The sequence below is a fragment of the Dunckerocampus dactyliophorus genome, chromosome 8, assembly GCF_027744805.1.
Source record: "Dunckerocampus dactyliophorus isolate RoL2022-P2 chromosome 8, RoL_Ddac_1.1, whole genome shotgun sequence".
Taxonomy (NCBI): domain Eukaryota; kingdom Metazoa; phylum Chordata; class Actinopteri; order Syngnathiformes; family Syngnathidae; genus Dunckerocampus; species Dunckerocampus dactyliophorus.
The window spans coordinates 3,098,000-3,115,919 of NC_072826.1; the positions used below are offsets into that span (position 1 = coordinate 3,098,000).

Genomic DNA, 17,920 nt, shown 5'->3' on the forward strand with positions numbered 1-17,920 from the left:
CCAGCTATTGTCTACTGTGGTTCCTAATATGCTCGTGCAGGCACGTAAAAACACTGAGATGAGGTGGAGCTGCATACGTCTTCAACATGAGTATACAACACCCTCTACTGGTAGAAGTAGTAAATACAACAACCGACACAACAGAGCACCAATAGATCGCTCTAATACACTCCAAGGATGCACAACACAATGCACGTTCATACGCTGTTTAAAAAAAATTGCACTTAAAAAATCCGCGAAACGGCAAATCCGCTAAAGGTGAAGCGCGATGTAGCGAGGGGACACAAGGGTGTCTGTCACAAGACCCTCGGTTCACGAGAAGACCACGATGCACGAGATTGGGTCTGCGAGAACGAGACGAGACAAGATTTTAACATTAGTTTTCGGGTTTGTTCGCCAATTCCAGACCAGTGCTTATGAGTGGTAAAACTGGCTCACAGAAAAATATTATCTAAGGAGATAAATATTCACTGGGAACTTCTCCAGATGATGTTGTAGTATAGAGGTTTGGAGTTGACACCAAATTTATAAGCAGCTTCCACAGGTGATCGCTGGCTAATCTTCGAAGTTACTAGCAGCAATGTACCTCAGGCGTATCGGCGACAAGGTATTTGAAGATAAAGTGTTGGGTTTTGTGCTTTAATCAGAGTATTCAACACCAATATGCGAAATGCCTCAGTCTGGAATGTCACGCCTTGTAATATTGCGGTTTTGTTTGTTATTTATGGTTTGAATAATTGCGACATGATAGTGGTGGTGTTAAGAGGTGGATTAACCACCACAAGGCTGTGTGTTGTCTCCCCTGTTGTTTATTGTGAACACAAACATGTGTCAAGAGTACATCATTAAAAATGCAGATGATTCAGTCATCATCCGTCTGTTTAATGAGGATGAGACCAGGCATCAATCAGTGATGATTTTGTACGGTGGTGTGATGAGTCTTACCTTCAGCTCATCATATCTAAAACTAACGATATGATCATTGATTTTAGGAAGAAACCACACATGACAAAAACACAAATTTAACATCAGGCCACTGAAATGATGATGAAAAACTGAGATTTGAAGGAAATTGTGATGCAGTGTGTACGAAGGCTCACCAATGTTTGTATTGCCTGAGAAAACTGTCTCATTTTAATGTGGGCAGAGCCATTATGACCATGTTTTATGGCTCTTTAATCTGTTCTGTCCTTCTCTGGGGTCTCTTGGGTTGGTTCAGTCATCTATCACTGAAAGACAAATTTTCTGAACCAAATTGTCCAGCCGACCAATTGGTGAGACTCAGCTCTTCCCATCCTGCCTGTACATTAAACAGGTAGCACGGATAGCCTCCCACATTAGAAATGATGTTTCTTACACAACCATTTTCACCTTCTCCACTCCGGAAGAAGTTTTTTTTAGTCTCAAGATGCAAGACAAAACGGTAAAGATGCAGCTTTGTCCCAGCTGCCATAACAGAACATGACAAACTGTAGTCTATTTGTTTCTATAATTGTATTCTTTTATTTATTTATTGCATTGTATTTTGACTTGCTCCGATATTGTCCGATCGTGATTTTATATTCTGGCCTGTGTGGGGCAATCTCTGGGTACACATACTGTACAGTGTTCCCTCGTTTATCGAGGGGCATGGGTTCCCAAAATAGCCCACAATAAGTGAAATCCGTGAAGTAGCAAACTTCATTTTTGTATTCCTCAGACAGGCAATAACATTTTCTCACATTTCTCTCTTGTTTAAACACTATCAAAAAAGTTTGAATTTGAATGATCAACCTACAGGACACAAGAAATTATTAAGTCACTCAACTCCTGTGACCGGTCGCTGTACTGTAGCATTTTTGCATCTTTGTTAAAACATATTGCTGCAGTGCTCCACCTGTTGCAGTCCTCCTTCGAACAGAAGATTCATTTACGAGCTAGCAAGCAAGCAACCGAGCTAGCATGACACAGGAGACACGGCCGGGCAGCACAAAGGAGATTGATTGACAATGGTTTACAGCCAATCAGGACGCAGAAAACAATGGGCGGTGCAGACAGATGAGAGAAGGGGGAGAGAGAGAGAGAGAGAGAGAGAGAGACACTCAATTTCCCACAATGCAATTCTTCTTAAAATACAAAATCACAAAAAATTCAGCGAAACAGCAAATCTGCAAAGGGTGAACCGCGATACAGCGAGGGAACACTGTATACATAATCTCGACAAAATGTTGGGGTTTTTTAGTACTTGTGGTATGGTTATGGAAGCCCGTTTCCGTCACTGAAAGAAAAAGTCTCTCAATGGTAAGTCACAATTATGAGACAAAAGGTCAAAATGATGAGATAAAAAGTCAAAATGATGAGATAGGATAGTCATAATTATTGGATAAAAATGTTAAATTATGAGATAAAAAGTTGAAATTATGAGATACAAACTGCATATGTGCCGAGTGCTATGTGACGAAGGCTCCAGTGAAGAAGGTTTGTATCTCATAATTTCTACTTTTTACTTTCACACAAATAAAACACAACAGGAAGTTTGCTTGACTCTTCATTAACCATGAACTGTATTTTTGCATCATTTAAGACATTTTAATAGACTAAAAGGCATCCAATTATTGCCCTTTGTAATGTGTGCCCCATGTGTGTTTTTGTTCATCATTTTAATATTGTTAAACTCAGCAGGTACATAATAAAACACATAAATATCTCAGAGTATGAATATAATTAAAGAGAAAAAACAGTTTCTAATATAGTCATCGCGAGCATACATTTACTTGGAGTGGGAAAACAAGACAAAAAGACAAAACAGAAGCTGTTTTAAGAAGAACTTAGTAACATTAGGTGAGAGTATATGTGTTTTATTTATTGTATTGTATTGATTGTGAGACTATAGCCAGAGACATTAACACTATGTTGAGTCAGTAAACATTTGTGAGAACTTATTAGGCATAGATGTGTCCGATTTTTCATCATTAAAATACACACGTCTGATTGTTAAACAGTATAATTAGCTGTAAGTAACAGTATATTAATATTCACAACTCACAACTCCCTGGAGGAGGGGCACAATGGTGAGCGTCTGGTGGCCGGGCCTACACCTATGGGGCCCAGCCGGGGTCCCCCATAAGGGGCCAAAGGGTTGGGTGCAGAGTGAGCTGGGTGGCAGCCGAAGGCAGGGACCTTGGCGATCCTCAGCTACAGAAGCTAGCTCTTAGGACATGGAATGTCACCTCTCTGGTAGGGAAAGAGCCTGAGCTGGTGCACGAGGTTGAGAAGTTCCAGCTAGATATAGTCGGACTCACTTCAACGCACAGCAAAGGCTCTGGAACCAGTCCTCTCGAGAGAGGATGGACTTTGTTCCACTCTGGCGTTGCCAGCAGTGAGAGGCGACGGGCAGGGGTGGCAATTCTTGTTGCGCCCTGGCTAGTGGCCTGTATTTGGAGTTTAAACCAGTGAGTGGGTGGGCGGACGGCTCCTGACTGTTGTTTGTGCTGCGCCAACAGCAGTTCAGAATACCAACCCTTTTTGGAGTCTCTCGAGGGAATACTGTAGAGTGCTCCCTCAGGGGATTCCCTTGTTCTGCTGGGGGACTTCACGCTCACGTTGGCAGAGACAGTGAGACCTGGAGAGGCGTGATTGGGAGGAACGGCCCCCCTGATCTGAACCCGAGCGGTGCGTTGGTATTGGTCTTCTGTGCTTGTCACAGATTGTCGATAACAAACACTATGTTCAAGCATAAGGGTGTGCACATGTGCACTTGGCACCAGGGCACCCTAGGCCGCACTTCTATGATTGACTTTGTGGTCGTATCATCGGACTTGCGGCCATATGTTTTGGACATTGATCATTTCATCGGATGAAGAGAAGGGCGGAGCTGCCAATCACCATCTGGTGGTAAGTTCCGATAGTGGGGGAGGATGCCGGTGAGACTTGGCAACCCCAAACGTATTGTGAGGGTCTGCTGGGAACGACTGGCAGAGTCCCCTGTCAGAAGGACTCCTACCTCCGGGAGCGCTTCGACCATGTTCCGGGGGAGGTGGCGGACACCAAGTCTGAATGGGCCATTTTCCGTGCCTCAATTGTCGAGGCAGCTGATCGGAGCTGTGGCCGTAAGTGGTCGGTGCCTGTCGTGGCGGTAATCCCAGAACACCAACGGGTTCTGGACACCAGTGGTGAGGGTGTAAGGGAGTATGCCCAATCAGTCTACATGTGTTTTGTGGACTAGGAAAGGGCATTCAACCGTGTTCCTCAAGGAATTCTGTGGGGAGTACTCCGGGAGTATGGGGTATCGGACCAGCTAATTCAGGCTGTTCGTTACCTGTATGACCAGTGTCAGAGTTTGGTTCGCATTGCCGGCAATAAGTTGGACCCGTTTCCAGTGAGGGTTGGACTCAGCCAGGGCTGCCCTTTGTCACCGATTCCTTTCATTATTCTTATGGACAGAATTTCTAGGCACAGTCAGGGCGTTGAGGGGTTCCGGTTTGGTTGCTGCAGGATTGAGTCTCTGCTTATTGCAGATTATGTGGTCCTGCTAGCTTCATCGAGCCGTGACCTTCAACTCTCACTGGATCGGTTCGCAGCAGAGTGTGAAGCTGCCCGGGATAAAAATTAGCACCTCCAAGTCCGAGTCCAGAAAAGGGTGGAGTGCCATTTCCAGGTCGGGGATGAGATCCTGCCCCAAGTGGAGGAGTTTAGGTACCTCAGGGTCTTGTTCACGAGTCCGGGAAGCATGGAGCGCGAGATCGAAAGGCGAATTGGTGCAGCGTCTGTAGTGCTGCCGACTCTACATCGGTCCGTTGTGGTGAAGAGAGAGCTGAGCCGAAAGGCAAAGCTCTCAATTCACCGGTCGATCTACGTTCCTACACTCACCTATGGTCATGAGCTTTGGGTAGTGACCGAAAGGACAAAATCGCGGGTACAAGCAGATGAAATGAGTTTTCTCCATAGGGTGGCTGGGCTCTCCCTTCGAGATAAGGTGAGAAGCACTGTCATACGGGAGAAACTCGGAGTAGAACTGCTACTCCTCCGCATTGAGAAGAGCCAGATGTGGTGGCTTGGGCATCTGGTCAGGATGCTTCCCGGACGCCTCCCTGGGGAGGTGTTCAGGGCAAGTCCGAGCAGTAAAGGTCTTGGGGAAGACCCAGGACACGTTGGAGAGACTATGTCTCCCAACTGGCTTGGGAACGCCTCGGGATCCGCCGGGAGGAGCTGGACGAAGTGGCCGGGGAGTGCGAAGTCTTAGGCTGCTGCCACCGTGACCCAATCTCGGATAAGCGGTAATGGATCGATGGAACTCACAACTCCGTGGCTGCGTTTTAAGTACCTCTGGGTCTTGTTCACAAATGAGGGAAGGATGGAAAAGGCAAAGCTCTCAATTTGCCAGCCGATCTACGTTCCTACCCTTACCTATAGCCTAGGTCATAATAGCCAACCGGTCGTTTGGGCTCCTACGGCCAGAAAAGAAACGCAAGATATGCATGGAGGGTGCGCATGCGACGTGCTGATTTTTTAGCTGTAGACTGGCCACAGACCAGATGCAGAGGTTCTTTGTCATGTCAAACAAACTCTACGGGCGCTTACATTTTTTTCAGGTTGCAAGACAAACTTATGCCTGTCTTTGTCTTTTGTACATTTTGCTGGCGTCAGGTTTGGGTAAAATGTCAATTTTTTCGTACGTCGCACTTGTGGACTCCGTTATTTGTGCCGTGTGCCACACATTCACCCCATATATGTAATTTGTGCAGCCAATGCACGTTCAGATATTTCTTATGTGCTCCATGCGTATCGAGTAAGTCGGTCGTGTGCTGCCTGTATGGCGAGAGTGCATCAATGGCATGAAAACTCGAGTATGCAAAGCTACAGGGATGCCCACAGCCATTTCTGTTCATAAATTGAAAAAAATAATACATTTCACGGCACGTGATGTCGCAGAAGCTCTGTCATAAAATGTTGCGAGTAGAGGAAGTGATGCGGAAGTGATGCGGTCTTGCGCATGTGCAGAACCAATCGTGTTTCCTGTACGGATCTTATGTCGTTGGTACGCACAACGTACAGCTCACGCGTACCTTTTGCGACCATCATAAAAAGGCCGCATGGAAGGCAAGGTCAGTACTTTTATTGCAAGTTTGACAGACTTTGGTCTTACAGCTTATGTGCGTTGGCTTTACAAATCAAGCAACAGCCGTATGTCCAAGCAACCTCGGATTTTGTGTGTTTGTGTGACTTACAGGTTGTGCATTGGGTGCGTGGTGATCTTACTCCTTCAATAATAACAAATAATCATGCATCCGGTTGTGACCTAGGCTTTAGGTCATTAGCTTTGGGTAGTGACCAAAAGGACAAGATTTTGGGTACAAGTGACCGAAATGAGTTTTCTCCGTAGCGTGGCTGGGCTCTCCGTTAGAGATAAGGTGAGAGAAGCACTGTCATCCTGGGAAAACTCTGAGTAGAACTGCTTCTCCTCTGCATTGAGAGGAGCCAGATGAGGTGGCTCAGTCATCTGGTCAGGATGCCTTCCAGACGCCACTTCCAGATGTTCAGGGGACATCCAACAGGTAGGAGTCCTGGAGGAAGGCCCAGGACATGGAGAAACTATGTCTCACAAGTGGGCTGGGAACGCCTCGGAATCCACCGGGAGGACCTGGATGAAGTGGCCGGGGAGAGGAAGTCTGGGCTTCCCTGCTTAGGCTGCTGCCCCCGTGAACCGATCTCAGCTAAGTGATAGAAAATGGATGGATGGACGGACGGACATTGACATCTGTTTTGCCAAAGGCAAAATATACTGAATATACTTGGATCCTATGAGTCTCAACCAGCAACTGGAGAAACCAGTCTTTGAAGGAATAACAGTAGCATGCCTGTTCTCACAAGAATTTTGAAATGAAAGTAGCAGAAACACATTTTAAGTGTCACCTGAAAAAAATGCCATAAACTGCCATAAAACAGGCAAAATTAAATGTTTTTGCTGCAGAATCTAGTGTTTTCAATGCAGCATTGTCCATGAAATGAGTATGTGGTAGCAGGTCATTTTTGTTTTTATTTTTGGAATGTGCCACTGCTGGAGTTTGCATGTGCACACGGAGCTTACACTCATGTTGCAGCAAAATAGTCTGGTTAAAAGCGTAATATAGTGCTTCAGCTTTGGTACTTTGTGATCAATTCTCATGAGAACATTACAGCAGCACTCCCGTGTCTGCACACACTCTGTCGTTGGCATACGGACACATGAAAACATTGATTGAAGTGAAGCATACAATCTATTAAAACGTGATAACCACTAAATGATAAACGGGAGACTGTGTTAAGGTGGCACCAGAACATCAAACGCACGCGTGGCCTTTAGAGACGTTGGTGAAAATGTTCATGGTCTCATACTTGCACCTCCATCTCAACTCCGCCGCTTCCTTTGTAGTCGTTGGCAGCAGGGGCGAGGGCTTTGCTGGGGTTCAGCGGGTATTGCTCGGGTTGCTTTGCATTGGTGCAGGGATTGTTTTCAGGGCGGCAAAGTTGCTTGAGATTCTGTGGAGACAAGGTGGGTGACAGAACGGTCAGAAAACAGCTCACAAAACCACACACCAACCAACGGCTGGATTTACGCTTATGGCTGCCTCGATTGGGAGGCACGGCAGCAGCTTGAGAAAAATAAAGAAAAAAAAAAACATGTTTTCAAATCTGCTCAACTAACTTCAGATTTTTAGTTCACATGGTGGGAGTAAACACAGTCTGGGGTGAGAAGGAATCGCCACAAATTCCAGAAAATTTGTTTTTGGGGAGTTGGGGAGGCCCAATAATATATTATTTCTAGTGGGAGGCTACACTTTGAAAACCCTAAACATAAGATATTAGGTATGTCCTGATCCAGATCCGATCGAGATCCTTTTTTTTAAATAATAAACTTTTGTTACAAACATGCATTTGTGGAAGTGAATATGCTTATGAAAATAGCTCTTCAAAGCATTACAAATAATGGAGCCAAAAGTATTGCTAAATTGACTTTTTTATTGCACAGCATGACCAACAATATTATTTGGCTTTAGTAACAAACCTCTGTGAGTCAGGTCCCGAATCAAATAAAATATCCAATAAAAAAAAAAATGGGCGTGCAAAATACTTTTAAGGCGGGACTAATCATTTGACATGGTTATAGGACAATTTGTGGTATATGGCAAACTCTCATCGCAATAGAAATTTATTGATAGTCCCTAGTATAAACAACCAGCGGTTACAGCAGCACGTCCCGTGCGAGCTCCCCGCACCATGACACAGCAGTGCGGGCACAGTGATGGGGAACTACCGCTGCAGCTACGGGCCCGAATATCCGATGTCCAATGCAAAACTAACTTCACCACGGTACACCGCGGACATGTCTGCATGCTCGTGTTGTGTTTTCCTCTTCTTGTGGGTGGCAGGAGTTGAGTGGCAACCGGCTTGGAGGCGCATTACCGCACCTACCATATTGGAGTGTTATGACCGTCATACGGCAACCGGATCGGCCCGATCTCGTGACGGAAGCAGATATTATCCGATCTTTAAAATACAGCGGCTCGGCAGGCGATCCCGATCCTGAAGATCGGATTGGGACATCCCTGTAAGATATACAATCGTCTCTGGCTACATCGCAGTTCGAACATCGCTCCCTCACTCTATCGCGGTTTTTCAAACATTGATTAGTAAAAAATAAGAGTGTCACGACATCTCATCACACGACAAGATACACGAGATTAAAACATGATGAGATTTCTCATTTGAAAAAAAGCTGTATCGTGAGAACAGGGCAGCCAGAAGCCAACCAACACTGAACTATGGCTACTATGAATAACACAGTATGGAAGTGGCAGGGTGGAAGCAGTTATTGGAAGCGCACATTAAGTGCACACCTTGCTATGCAACCTACCGACCAACCGTGGTGTTCACAGCATCAGCGAGCAACTTGTGCCCCCCCCAAGTTCTGAACTTTTAACTATCCGTCACCTATCTAGGGCCCTGCACCCTTTTGATTACACAATATTCAAAGTCCCGGGACGAGATACAAAATGTGATCGCTCTTTTGCTGTCTTTGCCCCCAAGCTTTGGAACGCCTTTCGGCCTATCACGGAGCTATCATTTTTAAATCTCATTTAAAAACATTTATTCAGACTGGCATTTGACACGTGATGGAGTACACAGTATGCACTTTAGATGTGATTCTGTACATGTAAATCTATTTTTTTTTAGTTGTTCTTATATCTTATTCGATCTTACGCTTCTCTTATTTGGTGTAAGTTGTTTTTTATTCTTGTGAAGCACCTTGGGCACCATTGGGAAGTTGTAAGATGCTATACAAAAACTTTGCTTGACCACCAAATTATTTAGGGGGCTGCAAGAATATTTTAAGAAGGTTTCAGCCCCCCGAAAATAGGCTTAATGACCTCACTGAGAAATGCAACCATGATTTTACATGAAAATAGGCGGAATATTCCGAGGCTATAGATTTAATGTTACTTTGGACAGGAATATCGTTTTTTTGTTTGTTTAAATAAAAAGAAGACCATTTGAGAAATGACAAATATGTAAGAGACAATGTGTTGGCTCTTCTATGCTCTGCTCTCTCCGTCTGTGTGTGACACGTGCACGCTTTAGGAGTATATTTTACAAGCTTTTCATGAAATTATTAGATATTTTAACTTGTTTAGGCTCTTCCTGATGCATATTTTTTGCTTATGCACCGTCTTAATGCATGATCAATCCATTTGGGGTACTTCTTGTAAACCAGTGGTCTCCAACATTTTTTCTTGTGAGAGCTACTTTTACAAAATGGAAATGGCCAAGAGATACTCATTTTTGTTATTTCCATAGCTTATTTCAACCCAAACAACCCAATATGCATGTTTTACCAGATCAGTAACAAAATGCTGGTATCCACAACTCACATTTTTTATTTCAGAATGCATTTCCTTCTAGTGTTCTCATATTATACTGAAAACGTGACTGAAAAGCAGGCTTGCGTGCACCTCATGTGTTCGTGGGGGGCCACCTGGTGCGCACGGGCACCGCGTTGGTGACCCGTGGTGTAAACAGTATACTGTAACACCTAATCAGTAATGCTTAACATAAACCTTTAGGTTTGTAATGGGTGTTTCATTTAGTCAAAAAACAACAGGCAACATGGCAAGACCAGATGGGTTCTTTTTTGCAAGAATGCTCGGCAGAAGATTTTGGGATAAAGGAATGAATGTAGGTAATATATTTTTGAGCATTTTTGTGCGCTCAGCCAAGGTAAGAGGGCGTCTACAGAGGACCTTTGGGAATCATCAACAGAACATGTAAACAGACTGTCAATAAACAACCTGGGAGCAGGAAGACATTGGAGGATCACCAAATGCAAGGAGTGGGACAAACAGAATAAGAGCAAAGAATGGACAATGTTCGGGGTCTTCCTGCTGGAGGATCCCAAGAGGCAAAAAAAAGAATTGGAGCTGAAAGTAGGCTGGCCTATCTTTGAAGATATGACGTTTTATTTTTTACTGTTACTCAACTGTATACGTCACCATGTTTTTGTTCAACTGAATGCATCATTACTGAACACTAACTTTCACTGTCTGAATGATGTCCAAATCTACGTCGATAATTTTGAATTTGCAACAACTTGGTGACCCCGACAAGATTCCCTGGAAGACCCAAGGATAGCTGACCTCTGCCCTCATCGACAACACTCTCGCCGGCCCAACTCTAAAGGTAAGCGGAACGTTTTCTATAAATCAGCAACAGGTATTGTAGGAACTTTCAGGTGAGAGTGTTGTTGGTTTGGGTAAGAGTTTTTTTTTAAATGACTATGCATCCGTGATAATCACAAAATTGTAATTCAATATGGTATAGTGATGTTATATTTTTAATGATGGTTGATGCTGTTGAATGGGAATAACTACTATAGGAAAGCCACTTTACTGGTTCTGTCACTTGGAAGTCGCAAAGGTAGTTCATTATTGCAGGTGGGGTTCAGACGTCAAAACGCCGCACCGGTTCAGGGTGCGTCGATACTGTCCCAGCGTGATAGCGCTGCCTGACTGTCACAGGGTACAGCAAAATTTTCGGTTAAAGGATATCCGTTAAGGATACGGAACCTGGGGTGACGGAAAAAAGGAAAAATACCTGTTAAGGTTGGAATCTGTGCACGAGAGGAAAAGGCCAGGAAATGTTATTTATGCTGTTCGCGATACAGATGGACTGCGGAAAATAAAAAGTAATAAGTGCACAGGACCCACTAAATCTCACCTCTTGGCTTCAAAACAAAAAAAAGACACGCAAAAAAACAGCCAATACTGGCACCAAAACTGTTCAACCTACAGTATATATAAATGACATCTGTGAAGTCACAAAAGGCCTAAAGCTTGTATTAGTTGCAGACGATACTACTGGATTTTGCTCTGGAGAAAGCGCACAAGAGCGAAAAAAAAAGTCACAGATGAAATGACTATAGTAAAAAGATGATTTCATAAAAACAGACTATCCATGAACCTAAGTAAAACTAAAATAATCTTATTTGGTGATGGCAGAAAGGACACTTGCGTGCAAATACAAATAGACGGCGTAGACATTGACAGGGTGAGTGAAAATACATTTTTAGGAGTTTTAAATGAGCTGGAAATCCCACATTCAATATATACAACGTAAAGTGGCAAAAAATTAAGGAGCCCCCAAGGGGACATGGAGAAAAAAAAATGCTGGGTTTCGCTAAAGTTTTGCGAGATCTTGCAAAAGTATGTAAAACGACAGGACACACTTCTGGTCATAGCCTTGCCGCCACACAGCAATATCGGGTGGAAATGCATTATTTCATTTCCATCTTCAGCATTTGCGCGTCCCTGACTGCACAAATGTAGAGATATAGTGATGGTGTAACTATAGGAACACGTTTTCAATTCTAGGATGGTTATTCGGCTCATCTTCTGCTAACAAGCTAACATCCGGTCTGAGCTAGTGTTGCTGATGTAACACATCTCCGAGTACTGGTACTCGAAAGGAAATACATTGATTAGCCATACTTCCGATTCTTTCACTTGTGTGCACTGCTTGTCCTATAAGTAAACAATCACATCACAAACTCAATTCATGTGCTGCTCTTAATTTTCAACCCAAAGATACGCTCTGAACACGGAAGGAGCTGAAGCCGCTTATAGAGAACATACAAAGCCTTTATTCCTAAAATCACAGTTATCAAGATTTGGTGACCTGGTAAATATTTCAAACAGCTGCAATGATGCATAAAGCAAAAGAATAACCTGCTACCCAAAAACATATTACAATCCTTCTCACCAAGAGAGGAGAATTACAATTCTTAGAGAAATTAAACTATATAAATATATATAAATATATATAAAACACTTACACGCCTAAACAACGTTTAAAACCTTAAGCATATCAGTACGTGCAAATAAAGAACTCAAACAGTGCCCTAAAATGAGCCATTGTAAAAAATAGATCTGGTAACCTAACATTTATTGGTTAAAGCAGGGGGGAGAAGGAGGGGCCCGATTTATGTGTTTCCCTGTGTGTGCTGTGGGCTCTCTTTACAACTCACCCCCCCTGTGCAAGGAATGCATGGTGAATGCACTGTTTCAGCAGTGTGCCAAGTGCGGCCTTGACGCCGGTTACATCATGCAATTTTTTGGCTCACGGCACATTCTAAAAAAATGTGTTAAAAAAAAATGGGAAAGAGTAGAACAGCAGAACAAAACAAAAACATTACGATGCTGATGCTAATATAATAAAGGGCCAGAACAGGCCAGGTTTGTAAAAAAAAGTTTATTTCCTGTCTTTTTAAATATATAAAACTTTCAGTGTGCGGCCCTCAGTGGAAACATTTGACCACCTCTCCAATAAACGTGAATGGGAATGCCTTGTGATTGGCTGGTGTGTCCGGGGTGTATCCCGCCTCTCACAGAAAAAGTCAGCTGGGATAGGATCAAGCTTAGCCGTGACTCTAATGAGGACAAGCGCTATAACAAACCAATGAATGAATGAATAGTAGTAACAATACACAACCTACCAACTTAGAAAGTTATACAGTCGTCCCTCGCTATAAGGCGGTTCAAAAATGGCTCCCTCTCTATATATCACGTTTTTTCAGAAAATAATTACTAATGGCCACTGTTTCGTGGTTGACTATAAAAAATAAAATAAAAAATATTGAATGACAAGTTATATGTAGTATTGTGGTCACTAGGCATCAGTAATGTTAAGAGACATGACGTTAGATTACATTACCTTGCATACTGCATGGAGACTGGCTGCTGAGCCAGCACAGCCGAAACGACATACCATTGCTGAGTTCGAGTGGAAAAAAAAAGGTTCTCCTCTCATTCTGTGTGGAAGTGGTAGGTTTTTGGATTCTTTGACCTTCTTCCCCACTCCGTTTGAAACTCTACGTTTCAGTAAATTGGAGGGGCTAACTAGTTAGTTAGCTCGCTAGCTTGCTATGCTAGTGGTGGCCGTCTGTTATGTCCCTGCAGCAATCCTGTAGCCTGTGCAATGTAATGTAAACAAAGAACAGGAGTGTAGTGTAACTAGGCGTGCTCCGATCGATCAGCCCCATGGGTCACCAACGTGTCACCCGCGGGCACCCGGGAGCCCCCCCACAACGACATGAAGCTTTCATTCAGGCTTTCAGTTAACGTGACAACACTAGAAAGAAATGCATTCTGAAATAGAAAATGTGAGTTGTGGATACCAGCACATTTTTAATGTTCTGGTAAAACAAACATTGGCTTTCTTTGGGTTAAAATAAGCTATGAAAATAAATATTTTTCTTATGTTTTTTATTTAAAAATTTACACTTAATCTATGTGATCAGTAGCGGTATCGGATTCGGGCGATTTCACTCATGGATGATCGGTATCGCAGCATAAAAATCTGACTGGAGCATCCCTCGTTAAAACCCATATTTAGAAAGTCATAAACTGGATGTTTACACTCTAACTTCTACTACTTTATTAATACTGAATCCTACTTTGCGGAAATTCACTGATCGTGGTCGGGTTTGGAACCAATCAACCGCGATAAACGAGGGGCAACTGTGTACATCATTTCGATAAAGTTAATTTCCAAATAAAGTGAGTCATTTAAAATGTACTGAACAAAATTGCATGAATAACACCACTTCAACAGCAAAAGATGATGATAATATTTTCCCCCTTGAAGTGGTGGAAAAAGGGAGGACGGGGCGTTGAATGCAGTTGTGTGGTTAAAAATAAATAAATGAAAAATTCACACCATGTTAAAGAGCACTGCTCATGCATCGAAGAAACACTGGCTATTCCCCCCATATAACAAAATGATAATTACTCAACTCGCAGAGGCAATTTACCTGTATTGAACAAGAAAAAGTAGAAATGTATTCACAATAAATTAAAAACATAACCCAGGCTGGCAAAAATCCCCCACCGGAGTGAAGAGAAAGACATAGAATTCTGGGGCAACTTATTTCAGGCGGGATTTTCCAAGTGCAAAGCCAGTGATGCTTGTGTTGAAGTCAAAGACTACAGTACGTGCAGGCCTTAACTGAAGTGTCAAAGTTTCTGTTCATTCAGGTACAGAAAAATAACTTGACAATCCAGATGTGTACAGCCAAGGAGACTGGGTCGGAATGAAAGTTCTCAAGCGGAAAGTGGACAGGGCCCACTTGGACGGCCACTTGCCACACCGTATTCCATAAATACATACTGTACATTACACGCTGCACCCCAAAACACCAATGAGTAAAAAAAAATAAAAAAACACCTTAAAAATAGCAAAGGTAGACTAGTCGGGCATGTCCGTACGCTCAAGGAAGGCGACTGTGAGGAAGTCTATGTCCACTCACCTCAACGGCAGTGTAGAAACCACCTGACCCCAGTCAGTACTCTTGGGTGTCAGGCAGGACTAAAGTAGTTACCGTAATTTCCGAACTATTGAGCACACTTGAACACAAGCTGCACCCGCTAAATTTAAAAAGAAAAAAGATTTGTACATGTTTCGGCCACACCTGTCTCTAAACCAAGGTGTGCTCATCATAACATGAGATATTTAGTACACAGAATGATGTTACACAAAGATTTTTTTACTTTTAATTCAACAAAATGCTTTTTTTTCGCCAAACAGTGAATGTAACACGGCTAGTTGAACAGCATGTGTTATGTTGTCATCTTGGGTAGGTCACTCTTGGAAAAGAGGTTTTTAATCTCATTAGGGTTTACCTGGTTAAGTAAAAGGATACATACTGTATATGAAAACGTCCAGTACTGATGCTACTTATTCTCCTCAGATCCGTGCGTTGTATCCTCCAGTTGCTCTTGATAGACCTCCTTTCCTGCTCTAGGAAATTGCTCCTGTTTAACAGCATCGGTAATTTGGCATGTTGTAATCCAATTCATTCATTCTTCAGGGTCTGCATCAGTGCTATAGGGGTGCCACGAGGCGTGCCAGTTGAGTTTAAAGGTGGGGGCAGGCTTTAAGTCATTTTTCTTTTGGTGGGTCACTGTCAATAAAAATGTTACATCAATCACCAAAGGTTTGTTAAATATACCAGGAATGCTGTATAGCAGAGCAACTGGATGATAGTAGTTTGATGGCCTGGCAGAGCAAAACAGCGCTGGACACGTTACTGGCTAAAGAAGTTAAGAGTCTGTCAAATATTTGGTTCTCTGTGCTGCACTTTCACCCCCAATAACACAGCTCCAGATGGACCCATCACCAAGGACCTGAAGGATCTCACATCACTGTGTCTGCATTGTGGGTTGTTGTATTCCTGCATCACGAACTTCAGTGAAAAGGTCACAGATAGAGCGGCATCCGAAGTCACGTATCACAGTAGACACGTGACCTCGGACAGCGCACCTCTGGAGGAACCTGATGAAAGATTGGAGGTGTGAATGTGACCTCAGATGGTAAGGTGAATAAAGTCTAAGGTTGGTTAAGCCTCACCGACTGGGATGAACGTGTCTTGTGTGAATGAGTAGGTGATTGTCCTTAGAAATAGTGACAAAGGAGGGGATTTGTTAGATATTTAGCTTGTTTATGCTCTTCCTGAAACATAATGCTCATACAGTTTCTTAAAACATAATACTTTTGTAGTACTTATTGTACAAAATACCTAATCATTAGGGGTGTCACGAGACACTTGAGATGATACACTAGATTGGGTCTGCGAGAAAGAGACAAGACGGGATTTTAAAATTATTTTTAAGACAAGTGCAATGAAAAAAATCTAACAATTGAATTTCTACAATGTCACACTCCGCTGCACTCTATGTATGCTAGCGGCCCTGCCGCCAGCCACCGAGGCAGAGCGACTTTATGACTGACAAAAGGGCTCACCGTTATCTATTATGTGTTATCCTGACTATCCCTGAAAACATGACATGGAATCCAGGAAGTGAACTACATGTACTGTACTAGATGTAGAATGGATGGGGGGTAGGATTAAATAAGCTTTGCTTCTTCCTACTCCTTTTGGACATGTGGAACTGTCAAAGAATGATTCACGAGATGTATTCCATTGTAACCTTCATGTTCAAATAAACTAAACCAAACCAAACCACTTCGTTCATGCCGTTGTTCTATGGAACTAACACACCAAGGTGCTGAAAGCAATGCACAGAGTGAACTCTCTTCCTGCCTGTTTGGAGGAGAGAAACAAGGAAAACAGACACACATGCGCACGGCAATATACTGAGGCCGGCAAAATTATCCAGTTGATTTGAATTTATTGCGTGATTAATTCTTTCCTTTATCGTCCCAGGACTTGCGCCCACGACAGTTTTTTTCTGAATGCGAAATCTTGTCACGTTTTAATCTTGGGAGGCTTGTGACACCCCTACTAATCAGAAATGCACAACAACACAGACTGATTAAATTCCACACACGATTTGATAACCAATAAATGCAATGTACTTTACCACCAAAACATGAATTAACTGACACACAATATAAAGTATCTGTAGTTTTGTAATGGCGTTTCATTTAGTTAAAAATGACTGGTTGGCCAGACGATTTGGGGGATAAAGGAATGAACGTAGGTAATCTATTTCTGACCAGGAGTGCGCTCAACCCAGGCATGAGGGCACCAACAGAGGACCTCTGGGAATCATCAACAGGACATATAAACAGACTGTCAATAAACAACCTGGGAATGGGAAGACATTGGAGGATCACGTGACAAGATGCAAGGAGGGGGACCGCACAGAATAAGAGCAAAGACCTGACAATGTTTGGGGCCTTTCTGCTTGAGGACTCCAAGAGGTGGACTGAAGAATTGGACCTGAAGGTAGACTAGCCTATCTTCAAAGACATGAGGTTTTAATTTTGACTGCTATGCTTATTCAGCTAAAACGCTGCTACATTGTGTCGTAGCGCAACTATACAGATGACACGCAGACCTCCAGGTATGTGTCACTGACAGCAGGTGAACGTGGTCCTGTAGATTTACATCACTGCATCAAACAGATCAGGGTGCGGATGCAAAACTATTTTCTCCTGCTCAGTGGCCCACAGAAAAAAGAGAAAATGTTATCAGTCAACTTGAAACTCATCAGATTAGAAATATCAGGTTAATGATGGACTCAGACTTGATTTTAAAAGCCACATTCTTACCACCTGAAAATCAAGGGAATGGTGTCTAAGGCAGATTTAGAGAGAATAATCCATGCCTTTGTCTCCAGCAGGCTAGACCTACTGCAACGGCCCTCTTATCAGGTTCTCAAACGAGCTGTAAAACAGCTGCAGTACATCCAGAATGCTGCTGCTCGAGTCCTGACTAGAACCAGGAAATATGACCATGTTAGTCCAGTGCTTAGGTCTCTGCACTGCCTTCCCGTCGCTCAGAGAATCAACTTTAAAACAAGCCCCGCTTGTGCACTCTTTTCATGGTATTGTGCCAAAGTCCACCTCTGGCATGTTAAGAGTCCTATGAACCATCTCAGGCTCCTGC

The 17,920-nt window shown here is 43.2% G+C and overlaps 1 protein-coding gene across 1 annotated transcript in view; it reads right to left on the reverse strand.

The window, feature by feature from the left end:
* Positions 1-824: 824 nt before the first annotated feature.
* LOC129186104 (sodium- and chloride-dependent GABA transporter 2-like) overlaps positions 825-17,920 on the reverse strand; it is a 48,520-nt gene continuing 31,424 nt past the window's right edge. Inside the window, exon 15 of the mRNA XM_054783986.1 lies at positions 825-7,497. Coding sequence (XP_054639961.1) covers positions 7,348-7,497 — 150 coding nt within the window. The 3' untranslated portion in view covers positions 825-7,347. The remainder of the gene's footprint in view (positions 7,498-17,920) is intronic.